The sequence below is a fragment of the Homalodisca vitripennis genome, chromosome X (assembly GCF_021130785.1).
Source record: "Homalodisca vitripennis isolate AUS2020 chromosome X, UT_GWSS_2.1, whole genome shotgun sequence".
NCBI lineage: Eukaryota > Metazoa > Arthropoda > Insecta > Hemiptera > Cicadellidae > Homalodisca > Homalodisca vitripennis.
Genome location: NC_060215.1, coordinates 38465315 through 38480024, shown reverse-complemented (window position 1 = coordinate 38480024; position 14710 = coordinate 38465315). Strand labels below are relative to the sequence as shown.

The 14710-nt window shown below is 31.2% G+C and overlaps 2 protein-coding genes across 4 annotated transcripts in view; one reads left to right on the top strand and one right to left on the bottom strand.

The window, feature by feature from the left end:
- The window catches only part of LOC124368930, a 30974-nt gene extending 27469 nt beyond the window's left edge, over positions 1-3505 (top strand). For 2 of the 3 annotated variants that reach the window (XR_006923020.1, XM_046826482.1), the window contains one exon: positions 778-1205. Coding sequence is in view for 2 of the 3 variants with exons in the window: in XM_046826482.1 (XP_046682438.1) it covers positions 778-781 (4 nt within the window). In the remaining variant the exon portion in view is untranslated. Of the gene's footprint in view, positions 1-777; positions 1206-3119 lie in introns of those variants that run through there. The other variant, XM_046826481.1, reaches the window with a different exon arrangement.
- Positions 3506-3520: 15 nt separating this feature from the next.
- The window catches only part of LOC124368928, an 83292-nt gene continuing 72102 nt past the window's right edge, over positions 3521-14710 (bottom strand). The window contains exon 9 of the mRNA XM_046826480.1: positions 3521-4418. Coding sequence (XP_046682436.1) covers positions 4396-4418 — 23 coding nt within the window. The 3' untranslated portion in view covers positions 3521-4395. The remainder of the gene's footprint in view (positions 4419-14710) is intronic.

Below are 14710 nucleotides of genomic sequence, written 5' to 3'. Positions count from 1 at the left end.
TCTCAAATCATTGCAGCTCAGTATATATATATATATATATATATATATATATATATATATATATATATATACTTTGAAAATATTTAAGTATAACTAGCAGTTTCCCCAAAGAATAAGACCATATTTCAAAATAGATTGTAAGTAAGCCAAATACATTCTCCTAACATGATTATCTTGAACAATACAATTGTCAACTTACAATTAAGAATACAATTATAATCAATATAATTTAAGTTATGGAGAAAATAACACAAAAAGAAAACATTACTTTTTTAAAAATGATCTGAATTACAAAACAGCTTTAACAAAAGTTAAACATAGAACTTAATGGTGAAAACTTTATATGAATATTTATTAATCATATTTACTCACTTATATAGAATTTGATGGCGAAAACTTTATATGAAATGATATTAATTATGATTTAACTTTATATGAAATGATATTAATTATGATTTACCAACATATTATATATATTTTTTTTAACAGACTATGGTATGACTATTTAAAGATCTGCTTTACTAATAAAAACAAATGTAGGTATTTTACCAGTTTGGTATTACAGTCATAAGTATTAATCAAATCTCTTTATTGCCATGAACAAAAGCATGTACTTGACGTCAAAAAACAGAACACAGTCTTTAATCAAAATTCTTAGGTTTTCCAATTAGGATTTAAAAATATTGTTGCTTACTGTCCCAGGGTAGTCTTCAACAACATAAAAAATCAAAATCAATGATCAAATGTTAAAAGTTAATGAATTCCATATTTTATCAGGTGAAGTTAGGGCTAAGAAGCCCTCTGTAACAAAACCTGGGGATCAACGACTCAAAGGTGACTTCCGAACCAACAACCAACGGCTGGGCAGGTGGGCTGCTAGCAAGTACAGGATCGCTCAGTGATCACTCATCCAAGCAGCAGCCACACTGAACGTTGCTCAACTCTGTTACCTTGTGATAACTAAAGTACCCCGCTACACTGTACCATTAGCAAAATTAATTATGAACAAAAATAAGTTAAACAAAATAAATATTAGAGAAAATTCAAAAATTAAAAACTAATTAACAAAACAATAAACTAATAAAAACCTCAACAGTTTAATAAGGTACAAAATGGTAACTTTTGGATAGTAAAAAATTGATACCTACTGTAAGATTTTCAATAAGTCAATTATTAAATTTTATAATAAATATCTTATGGATATATTTATTTATATTGTTACTGAGCTTTTATAAACCTTACTCATAATGGTATGACTGTTCAGTGATTTTATTATACGACAGAATTGGAAATTTATTTTCTCTCTATTTCTAGTATTATACAAATGAACATATTGATTATCTCTAATTTAGCAAAAATAGGTCTACAGTGATTTAAAGGAGCTAAATCATTGACCACTCTCACAGCTTTCTTTTGCAGTTCTAAAACTTCAAAAACTTCAAGATAATTGCCCTATACAATCAATGTTTTATTATTGATTGGAAAAACTAAATAAACAGTTTAATGTGGTCTGGGGTACACAGTCTTTCAATCTCAAAAGGTAAACAACTCTAGACAGTTTAGTTTTTATGCAATCTATGTTGGTCCCCTAGGTTAACTGATGATCAACATAAAAATACAAAATCTTAACACTACATCTACACTACACTAACTACATCTACCTCAAAGAGTTCTTGATAATACAACCTAAGTCAAAAAATCATATTTTCAGTTTTGATTTGGTTTAAAAAATACACATTAGCTCTAAACCATACTCCTGCCCTTTCCAGTGAATTATTAACTAGATTACTAAGATTTACAATATAACTAAAAAGTTTGAGAGAAACAACCCAAAAAGCATACAAATAAAGCTTTTCTAATAAATATGACATTAAATTTTTGGTGTCTTGCTTCTTTTTGCAAAAATATTATTGATCTTAACCATTCACCGGTTTCTGATACAATATTTTGATTAATTTGTAATAGATCGTATTTATGACATTTTTTCAGCTTGTAAAAGATGTTGCCATTATGGAGTGGGTAAGAAATTAATATAAATATTAAAAACAAAAGGGGACCAGAGAGAGAGCCTTATGGAATACCTCACTCCACTACAGCTTCCTGTGACGATTGACATAAACGTTTTAAAAGGGGTTCTTAAGATATTAACTGAAAAATCAGAGAAGAATTCCACAAATGCCATAATTTATTTTAAGGAAGGTAATATAACTGTGTAGTCAAACAAATTTTTTGGTCACACTATATGCAATGAGCAAGGGATCTGTTCTTAAATGACTAGAGTATTTCTCTCAATAATTTGTCCATGGCATCAACTATGGATCTGTCTTTTCTAAAAGCAAACTGAGATAAGGTAATTGTTTTCTAAGAAAGCACTGAGTTGGTCATATATTACAAATTAAAACAGTTATTATTGGACAATAGCTTCATGGGAGGTTTCTATAAACTTTTTTATATAGTGGACAAATTCTTGATAGCTTTAATTAATTTGAAAAGACTCCCTCAGTAAGAGATTTATTTGGAAAAATTAAATCGTCTCATAAAGACTTAATTGCCTTCAGTGATATTTATAAATGTTCTGGACTTGAGCTAGATTCATAAATACCTTGAGCTGACGAAGCAATTATTATTCAGGATATCAGGAGTAATGTTAATTTCTTTTGTAGAATTTTGCACGACATTACACATCTGAAAATATGAGGAAACAATGTATCAAATTTCAGCTTCATGGGAATCATCACTCTCGATACATTGTGATCTCTCAGTGTTATTTGGCATATAATATTTATAGAGTTTTATGGTTTATTATTTAAATGTACCAATGGACATTAAACCACTAGAACAACAATGGATTTAACATACAAAAACATTAATGAACCAGTGGTCCAGGTGTATAGGTGCTTTCTGATTAGTCATTTATTGTTTACCTCTGTGACTAACCAGGTAGACAGTTACACCTTTTAAGCTCTCCAAATTTTGTTTTGAAGAGTTATTACAAATTTAGGTTATTTTGTTACATATTTCAATATGGGTTTTTCTTGAGATTTCACTATGTCAATGAAGCTTAATTTCTTTCTTTCTAATAGCTAACATGATTTATCAGTTAATGACATTTGTTGCAGGAATTTCATCAAAATGCATCAAAAACCTTGTTCTGCACACATGCTGTAATTCATACGACTCTGGTCCATGACAGATTATACCAATGTGCATTCATTCTAATGATTTCACACCATTTATAACATTTATATAATTTACATACATGGCAATAGAAACTAAATAACAAATAACATACAATAATATAACTGATAAATAGTGCAACGATAAAGCACATATACATATTTACACACACAATACATCTATGAGATGGTAATGCGCCAGAAATAATGGTTATGTATATTATAACAACAGATAAAAATAGTAATTCCCTTTATAAATACAAAATTAGATTCCATATAGTTCTAAAAACAAAACAAATAACACTCAAAATAAAAATAAAAAATAATGAGAAAAGCTATTATTATTTATGTCAAATTTCTCAAGAATATAATTGTATTATTGTTCGAGTAGTTTTCTTTAATTTAATTTCATCTAAGGGTATTTAACATACAAATAAATTAAACTATTTGTTTATTCTATTTTACAGTGAAGTATTACTGTGAGAGTAAATGATTTCACAGTCCAAGGAATCTGAGTTGCAATTAGCGCAGGTTCAAATTATGTGACCGATGCACTTTTTATCTTATATTGCACTGACTCTCTCCTTTATTTCATTGATAAGATACTCAAATCAGCCACGTTAAAAATAAGTTTAAGAAAGCTCTCCTTTTTTCAAACAAGTAAAAGTAAGAACTAATCTTCTAAGGTTTTAATAATTATTTTGATAATGATGTTTGGATGGGCATTTTCTCTTTAAAAGTCCAAAGCTTTTACATATAACTCTGAATTGCACAGCATTGTTTCTCAACATTAATTAATTTAAATATTCAGTCATTTGTTGTCTTTGTAAATAATAAATCTAATATAAGTGACTCCCCTTGACATGGTTACAAAGGTCGTGTAGTAAGTGGTATTGCAGATAGTGAGAGTCAGGCTAACTTTAATTTCTAATTGAATTGTCTTCTTAAAAATCTAATAAAATAAAGTACGGTATATATAATAGCTCTTAACAAGTAAATAAGCTACAAGATGCACTATTTAAAATTACGATAAAATTCTATTTCGTAATACCAATTTACTTAATTTAAGGTACAATAGTAAAGTTTCTTTTGAGCGTTAGTAGTTAAGTATTTTGAGTACTCTACAGCCGAACTTGTGTATACTGCATGGAACAAGTCTGATAATGTTGCACGACCCCTGTTGATTACTCCAAGGTCACTTGCCGAATAGGATCCTTTTTCAACTGGACTCATTGGTGGTCTCTGAAATAATACATAAAATAAGTGTATATATGAAATTTGATGACATTTTGTTCTGTAGCTTCTGATTTCATTTGATAAGTCTATAATTCTCACAAGTTTTTATATATTTGCATCCATCAAGAGCAGTATTCTCTTAGCAAATAAATAGAATCAGAACATTAAAAATTTTGTTTTTTTAGAAACAATTCTACCTGGATATTACATCGTCAGGTGGTGAAAGAGTTCTTGAGGGCGGTTGATGTTACAATCATGCAGTTCAATTGTTTGAAGTTTTTTGGTTTATTCCTTACCAATAATTGGAACTTATATATAGGCTATTTGTCAGCTCTTTCAAGAACTTATTTTCATTCGTGGCATTCTGAGTTTATTTATGAGGATGAGGAACAAATTCAACCTGTTAATAAAAAATTGGCAAAAACAAATCTTGTTGACCATTGATTATATACTCTTTAGTAATATTCTTAGTACTGACCAACTTGATCAGTTCCACTCTCACTGGAGTTTTAAAACAGTACAATATCCGTTTTACAAAATATTGATGATTCTTCCTAGAACATTCTATACACAAAGAAACCAATGTACATAAAATGTGATTGTAACTTAAGTCTGTCATGTAAGAAGATGCTCTTAGAATTAACCATCAAGTGTGTTATAATATAGTAGAGCTCACAGACGCCTTCAGAAAAACGCAAACTCCATTAAAACTGACAAAAATAAAGAAATGTAAAAGGCAAGCTAGTGCTGTGCTAGAGACTGCTGGTCTCAGTCATATATATTTTAATCTTTTATAATAAGTCACAACATGGAAGTAAACTCTGTTAAACACATGACTGTTAAAACTATCCGTCACAATAAAGTATTTATCAGTATCTGCCAACAAGGTAAATAAATTGAAAATCAAGACTTTCAGTAACTGAAAGTCTTGATTTTTTTATCTCATTGGCTAATGCTGATATAAATATATTGATGATTTGCTTCAAGTGTGCTAAGCTAAATGAAAGCAGAAAAATCATATGGAAACAAAATGTATTAAAATATTACATCTGAAAAAAAGGACAAAAAGTTGAAATTTTGGCTGAAGGTCTTATCTAATTTTATATCATTTCACATAGTTGGTTATTTCCTTTAAACTTTTTAGTAAGTAAACTACAATACACAGAGTGTCCCACGAAGAGGTTTAAATGTTTGATTTTGTATTACTTGTCCATTTATGCACCGAACATTTTCAAACTCTACACAATTAATAAAGTAGGTGTTAAAAATATTCGGTGAAAATTAAAGCACCCTAACAATTGAAGAAACAAAATGGTGACATATTGAAAAATTTTACCATTTTGTTTCCTATAAAAATTCATTTCTTGAATTATCTGATTTGATTACTGTGTTGCAGTTTAAAGAAAAGCTGTTTAGTAACGCTCATTGTTGAAAACAGCTGTTTGATTGAAGAATATTGCTTGTGCTATAAACACATAACCTAACCTCCTCCATTACAGTTTTACTGATATTGAAGTTCAAGAAATGGCTTTTAATGTTGAACAAAAAGTGAAGTGTTGTGCCTGGGCTTTTGCTTTTGGCAACATTACAGAAGCAATTAGACAATTTCAGGTTTCCTACCCAGGAGTTGAGCCACCTAGAAATCCAACAATAACTAAGTGGAAAAATCTTTTGTTAGAAACTAGAAGTGTCATAAAAAAAGCACTCTTGAGGATCAAATGAAGAAAGACAAGTACTATTATAAGCATCAATGCTCAGCTCTCCAGGTGAACCGAAATCACTAAGGAAGGTTGAACTGGTGTTCCAAAGTCTTCAGTAAAGAGAATAATAAAAAAAAAAAAAAATAAAAAAAAAATAAACTACATTTTACAAAAGTCACCTAGTCCATAATATTCTTAAAGATGATCCGGACAGGAGAGTGGGATTTTGTTCTCGTATCATTGAGTTTCATGAGCTAGATCGTGATTGACATACTCAAATAGTTTTTTTCAGACGAATCCACTTTCAACCACAATGGTACTGTAGATAGGCATAGTTGTAATTATTACAACACCGGTAATCCACACATTCTTGAACAGACTCTATTCAAATCAAAAGGAATTACTGTTTGGGCAGCTGTCAGTTGTAATGGGAAGCTATCTTACAACATTCCAGACAGTACAATGACTGGGAATAGGTATGAACAGGTTTTGAAAAGAAGTCTTGCCTCATTTTACGTTTCCAGAAATGGATCAAGCAATCTTCCAACAAGATGGTGCTCCTCTCATTTAGAAAATCCTGCCAAGTGATAACTAAATGACAACCTTCATGGCTGTTGAATTGGTTGTGGAAGTGATTTTTTTTAGATTGGTCACCCCGATCCTCACATTTAACTTTATGTGATTTCTTTCTATGGAATTACTTAAAGGAACAAGTTTATACTTGTAGCTTCAATAACGATGAGGAATTAAAACACTCAATTGAAGAGGAACTTCTTTGGATACAGCAGAATTTCTTTGTAAGAGATTACGATTAATTTATTAAGCGCTGTTATCAGTGTGTCGCTGTGGATGGATTACAGTTCTAATAATTGTGGACTGTAATTGTAGGTTTTTTGATAGGCTATTTTCTAATTTTCTGATTGATATGCTTTATTTCTGTAGAATATGACAATAAATAATTTTACATAATCAAAAAAACTGTTTTTAAAGTACAGCTTTTCAAAATGCTACCGTTTTGTTTCAACAATTGCTAGAGAGCTGAAATGTTCACAGAATATTTTTACAATCTATTTAATGAATTGTGTAGAGTTTGAAAGTGTTTGGTGCATAAATGGGCAAGTAATATAAAATCAAACATTCAAACCTGTTTGTGGGACATACAGTGTAAGCAATTCTATTAATATTTGGTATTAGTTTTTCTTTACATCTTCATAATGACTTCTAGAGTAAGTGGTAGGACAAGATGTTTAAGATTTATCAACACATTAATTTATTTCATACATTGCATTCTTTATATTGTACATTAACAGCATGTAAATGAAATACAACAATTGTTTTCAGAACTTTCTATTTCTTCAGTGACTGTGATCCAAGAAATTTTCTTTAAAAATGCTTGGGACTAGTTTGGTAACAGACCAACACCTAAGTTGGACAAATCATGTAACAATGATATTGCCAAGAATATCATCTGGTTTGTATGCCCTTCGCAAAATGTCCTTGATGTGCAGCTCAACAACACTGAAAATAATTTATTTTGCATACATGCATTCAATAATTTCATTTGGCATAAGCCTTTATGGTGGGACTACAAATAAAAATATGGACTCTATTTTAAAGACTCAAAAACAGGCCATAAGAATCATTTTAAGATTGGGTCATAATTATTCAGTTAAACAGCATTTTTCTACATTAGGAATGCTAACTGTGTATAGTCTTTACGTTTTTGAAACTGTTTTAAGCATAAAAGAAAAATTTCATAACCATTTAAAACTAGGACATCATCATCAATATTCAACAAGAAACAAAAACAAGTTGTGCTTAGAAAAACATAATTTACAATTTTATTGCAAAAAACCCTCATACGTGGGTGCAAAATTTTATAATAATCTGCCTTCTAGTATTCAATCAGAGCCACATTTAAATCAATTTAAAGTCCTTCTGAAGCAGTATTTAATAAAAAGAGCCCTCTATAGCCTGGAAGAGTTTTTTGAGCCGTGTATAATACTTACTTAACTTTCTTTAACTTAATTGGTCACATTTAATATAGTTACATTAGCAAAAAATAAACAACTTTGATATTTTGATACACTTAACATACAAATAAATAAGACAATATTAACTAAATAAAAAGCTAATTAACAATTTAAAAAATGAATTATCTACAGTTAATACATTATTACCATAGATTAAGACTACTTTTATATTAGACAACTGGCACTATATTTTGTATTATTCTATAAATCTGTACATTATGTGACACAATAATTTTGACACTATTCTATGTAAAATACCTGTACTGTCTTATGAATAAAGAAGTTTTGAATTTGAATGTATCTATTGTGACAACCCTGTAATCTAGACAACACACATCATCTACATTTGTACTTATAAAACCAATAATGAATACACATAATATTGTCTTATTCATAGGCGTATCTAGGATGACTTAAAGGGGGAGGGGGGTTTACCACTACTGAAAAATCTGGGAATATTCCATGCCTACCAGTTAAGCTGCAGCCCAACGGCCCCTGGAACACGTTTAAATGCTATAATATTAAAAATTGCAAGTTTTGCAGCCTTCTGAGAATTTATTTTTATTTATAACTCACAAATCAGTTACAACTTAAGTCAATATTATTAGCAACCACCCTATAACACATAAAGATAAGAAAACAACGTTATTTTAAAGAAATTTAAATAGACTCTGGAAAACTGCTATATTTTAAGAATTACAAGTCACATCCTCTATATTTTACCTTGAGTTCATGGGCTTCCTGAATATAAGTCTTTCATTTGAGAATTGGAATCTATTTTTGTTCAAATAATATGTATTATAAATTTAAATATTAAAAAATATTGTAAACCATGCATGCTATCCATGTTAAAAAAAGTAGCATTTAAACTATATGCTACATATATATGATTAATTATGCACAGGGATATACTGTATATAAAACTACACAATTAATCATAATACATCAAATATGTAATCTTGTTTTTTAATAGCTGAGCAGTTGACGTCCACGCATAGAAGACCCACGGTACACAGCAATGAACTAACATAGAAAATACAAACTTGTAGTTAACTATTTAAAAAGCATGATATTTGTTATTTTGGTTATCTAATTTTGGGTTTTTGTACACAAAGTACGGCACAAACATATGTAAGTGATCTGTAAAAGACTTTTGCTAACAATGAACAAACGTAAGTTACACAAATATAAATCGATGAAAACTCTATCTAATTTCTTCTTTAATTTTAATGCTATGTATCTCGTAATAACAAAATCTCTAATACCATATTATATATTCCTTCTGGTTATCATTTAAGACAAACTATTACAGATGTCAACCTGAGATCTGACAGAGTAGGCACGGTATTGATAACATCTTTCACATAACAAATGTATTAACTCTCCAATCTTGTTTGTCTGACCACGAATACCTTTTATTTAGTTCTTAAGTAGTAAGTATGCTGAACCTAAAAATAAAAAATTTTATTAAGAAAACCAAATAAATCTTTTGGAAAATATCACAACCAGAATATTGGAATTGTATTTTCAATAAAACAGATCTTGAAAAACATTTCAACAGGGCGTTCTCTTTAATTTACAAAACAATATCAGCCAAAATTGTTAAATCACAAAATTATAAATAACAGACAAGAACTTCGAATTGAAATGAAATGAAATACGAGAGGGTACCCAAAAAAAACCGGAATTATTTTATAAAAATGATATATTATCAAATTTTTTACAATACGACCTTATCTCCTTCAAAATAATCTCCATTACAACTAATACACTTGTCCCAAATGGTATTTCCATTGATCAAAACATTTTTTGTAGTCATCTTTAGAAATGGCTGCAAGCTCGAGCTTCGTTTTTTTCTTAACCTCTTCAACGCTGTCAAATCGTTGACCTTTCAAGCCTCTTTTCATGTGTGGAAATAAAAAAAAGTCGCATGGAGCGAGGTCAGGCGAGTAAGGTGCGTGGGGCAGCGGAACCATGCCGTTTTTGGCTAAAAACTGCCTAACTGAGATGGCTGTGTGTGCCGGTGCGTTGTCGTGGTGGAAGAACCAGTCTCCAGTCTGCCACAAATTGGGTCTTTTCTGGCGAACACTGTTGCGCAATCTTCTTAAAATCTCCAAATAAAATGTTTGGTTGACAGTCTGACCTGGAGGAACAAACTCAGAATGAACAATGCCTTTAGCATCAAAAAAGCAAATCAACATGGTTTTGATTTGACTTGCCGACATTTTTTTGGACGAGGTGAAGATGACGACTTCCATTGGCTTGACTGTTGCTTCGTTTCTGGGTCATAACCATAGCATCATGACTCATTACCTTTTCCAGAAAATCGGGATCATTTTCAAGATGTTCTTTCAGAAGGTGGCAAGTTTCAACTCGATGTGCCTTTTGATGGTCAGTCAGAAGTCGAGGAACAAATTTGGCAGCAACCCTTTTCAGTCCTAAATCTCCTGTTAAAATTCGCTGAACCGAGCTCCAAGTTAACCCACTACTCTCTAATAGTTCCTCAATTGTCTGTCGACGGTCGGTGAGCACAAGTTCACGAATTTTCTCAACATTTTCGTCCGTTCGAGAGGTTGATGGACGTCCAGAACGAGGTTTGTCTTCAATCAACATGTCGCCATTTTTAAATCGAGCGAACCACTCGTAGACCTGAGTTTTCCCCATAGCATCATCTTTGTAAGCTGTATTCAACATTAAAATAGTTTCTGCAGCATTTTTACCAAGTAAAAAACAAAATTTCACAGCTGCACGTTGTTCACTTAAACTTGCCATGACAAAAAACGAAACAAGAACAAAACAGGGTTAGCGAAAACAGTCACTACGAACGAACAGAATGCACTAGGACAACGGAACTGGGGTCACTGAGCTCGCAATGGGTTGCGCGACACACGCCTAGCGGCAGGAATGTGTACTACACGCTGCCGGCTGCCAGCAATACAATTCCGGTTTTTTTTGGGTACCCCCTCGTATGCCTTTATTTAAGAGGCGGAGTTAGGGCTATTTAGCCCTCTCTACCACTCAACCTCACATAATATACAGATATATGTACAGTGAATGATCTTAATTAATAACAAATTTTAAATTAAAATAAATGCTTAAAAATTAACCAAAATATATACATACTATGTAATGATTAAAAATAAAATTTATCAGCTTAATATGTAGAAAAATTCCTACCCTACGGTGAAGGTCTTTAGTTTATCAATAATTCAGATGTGTGATGGAGTAAAGTATAATGATTTGGTGATGTATGTCGTGATTTTAATAAACAGGTATCACTTTTAAATATAATATTCCTTTAGTTATAATATTTTTAATCAATAACAAAACCTAACCTATGATTATATTTTTTAATAGAACATATTTTGATATTAATGACCAATAAACTTATTTTTAATTTTCTGAACTGTAATACAAATAATGGTTGGAAGAGGACAAATTTGCTTGGAAACTTAAAGAATAACTTCTATCAAGAATTTAAGTGTGTAACTAGGTTCCTTGTCTAATAGTTAATACGTTTTGCAAAAAACGGCATGAACATTTTCTTGAATGGAACATTTTATATAAATTAAATGTTTAAACACATATTACATTTTCTTTCTTGTTAGAAATCGATAAAGTTATACATTTGAACAAAATAACTATTGCATGTTTTATATATAGTTTTGACTTGACTCTTTATTATCTAACAACAGGACCTGTAAAACTACAGCTAGTAGGAAAGGGAATATCTGGATATATTGACTCCATTAGGAGAGTGATACCTCAAATGGTAAGGGCACTGGCCACCAATACCCAGGACCTGAGTTCCAATTACAACAGAGCATAAGGTTTTTGCTTCATAGATTTTAGAATAGCATTAATAGTGAACAGAATGCCAAATTTAGAAGTGATTATATTTCTGCAGAGAAAATACTAGAGTTAAGTTAACTGAGGCTTAGATAGCTGCTAACAACTTTATACAAAATTCATGGAAAGTTATAAAGAAAAAAAAATTATACATCTGTTAGTGAAGTTCAAGTCCAATCTACAAAACTTAATAAACATTTTACAAAAGCAGCAGCTCAGCTACATGGCAATACAAACAATGACAATTATGACACAAAAGACTTTTTATGTAATTACAGTACCTATCTTCTAGTAATACTAATAAGTTTTAATTTTGAATGGAGAACATTACTGAATATGATATTTTAAAGTGTATATCTAAATTGAGCTCTTCACTATGTGAGGATTATTATGAGTTCCTTAACAAGATATTAAAGGAAATTACTGATGGAATTTCAGATCCCTTGTACCTATATAATAACATGGTGATAGAACAAAGTATATTAACCTAAATTAAAATGTAAATAAGTAAATGTAAATTTTATAGATAAGACATATAGAATAAAGTACAACTTGTATGAATAATATACAGTAATAGGATTTAATTATAAAATATTTAACACTAAGCATTAAGTATAAAAATAGACAGCAAACAGAAAACATTCCCAGCACAACATAAACAAAGATACAGAATTTCAATAATTATTAAAAACTTATTTCTTTTCAGCCAAGAATTCATTTACACTGTAAGTACACTTTTCCAGCAAATAGTCCTTCACTTTTTTCTTAAAAATCTCCAAACAATTCTCTAATTTGACATAATTGGGCAAACAAATTCCTCCATACTCAGGAAATTTCTCAAAGACATGTGTTAAGGATAAATAAGAGTAATATTACGTCTGGTGGAATAATTATGAATATTTGAGAATGAATTGAAATTGGTTATGTTTTTCTTGATCATAATGATCTGGTAAATAAAATTGATGGAAAAGTATGTAATTTAAGTCTCTAAAACTGGGCTGGCAGGATGCATCATACTTAATACGGTTTATTTTACGGAAAATCTTGTTTTGAATTATGAAAAGATTGTTTAGTTCAACACAGGTATGAATATACATCTGTATAGTAAACTGTTAGCAGTGTTTTTGTATTTACTTTTGAAGACAGAAAAGAAATCAGATAATATGCCTTACTAAGCTTATTCGACAACGAAAGAACATGCTGTCTCCAAGTAAGACTCCCATTAATGTAAACTCCTATAAAAGTTTATTTTTGTTACGTTTTATGTTGCATCGAGGAAGGAGATGTCAGATTTCGAACTATTGCTATAATTAGGGTGAAAAATGACTGTCTGAGGTTTTCCAGTGTTGAGTAAAAGACCATTTGCTTTGAACCAATTATTCATTTGTAAGAAATCCTGAGAAATAAGCCTGTTCAGTGTGATTTTGTCATGATTATAATTGAGAGCAGTAGTATTATCGGCATACATAGTTATATTAGAGTTTTTATAATTGCTGGAAAATCATTTATGTAAATCAAAAACAACAGTGGTCCCAAGATAGAGCCCTGGGGTACCCCTAAACTATTTGTTTTATATTTCTTAGAAGAAATCGCGTTCTCAATAGTTATATTCTGTCTGCAGTCAGTGAGATAAGATTCTAACCATCCTAATGCACCATCTTGGAAACTGTAAAAATACAATTTTTTAAACAATATTCTATGTTGGACACACTCAAACGCCTTCGAAAGGCAATAGAACACAGCAGCAGTAAACCGTGAACAATTAAAAGCACTCCCCACTCTAGAGACCATCTCATTAATGGCATTAAGGGTTCCTCTTCCCTTTCAAGGATGAAAACATTCATTCTCCTCAAGATGACTAGAGAGTTTGTTGAGAACTACAGCTTCCAACACTTTAGATACTGCAGGAAGAAGAGTAATTGGACAATAGTTATGAAGTTGGGTTGGATCATCTTCTTAACTGGAATCTTTGGAATATAAAGTTAAAGCTGCAACATTTGACGCTGTAACATTTCTTGAAGAAATTGTAATAAAGGATACTGTCTATTGTCTATTGCATGGCAGGTGGTGAGAACCTTGACTGACTCTTCCTCTCACTCTGTCATCACACCATCTCTGAGGGAGTTCACCACATTCTATGGGAGCATGGTGTAGGAGATGCGGCAGAGGATTCCTCCTACGGCGGCGTCAGTGGAAGTGTTCCTGAGCCAGGAGCCCAGACTCGATAACCGTCTCAGGTGGAAGAGTGTTACACCGGATGAAGTGCTTTGTATAATGCCTAGTCTTAAACCATCTAGAAGTAAAGATATCTACCACATGTCTAATGACTTTATAAAATCTATTGCTGATGTCATTGTCCCTTGACTTTGTGCATAAATACTTGTCTACATGAAGGCACATTTCCTGACCAACTGAAATTATAAAAAGTTGTATCTGTTTATAAGAGGGGAAACAAGGATACAGCTAGCTATATGCCTATATCCTTGGTCCCTGTCATAGCAAAGATTGTGGAAGTAGTAATCAAGAACCAGATTGGTTTATACTTTGAGATGAATCAGTTACTGACACCTACTCAGTTTGGTATGTCTGTGGTTGGTGGCCTTGTTCATTCAATACTTGAAGGCTATGACAAAGGCGAGTTGTCACATGTGACCTAAGTAATCCTTTGACTGTGCTGACTGTGGCATACTTTTGATAGGGTTAGAGCATTATGGGG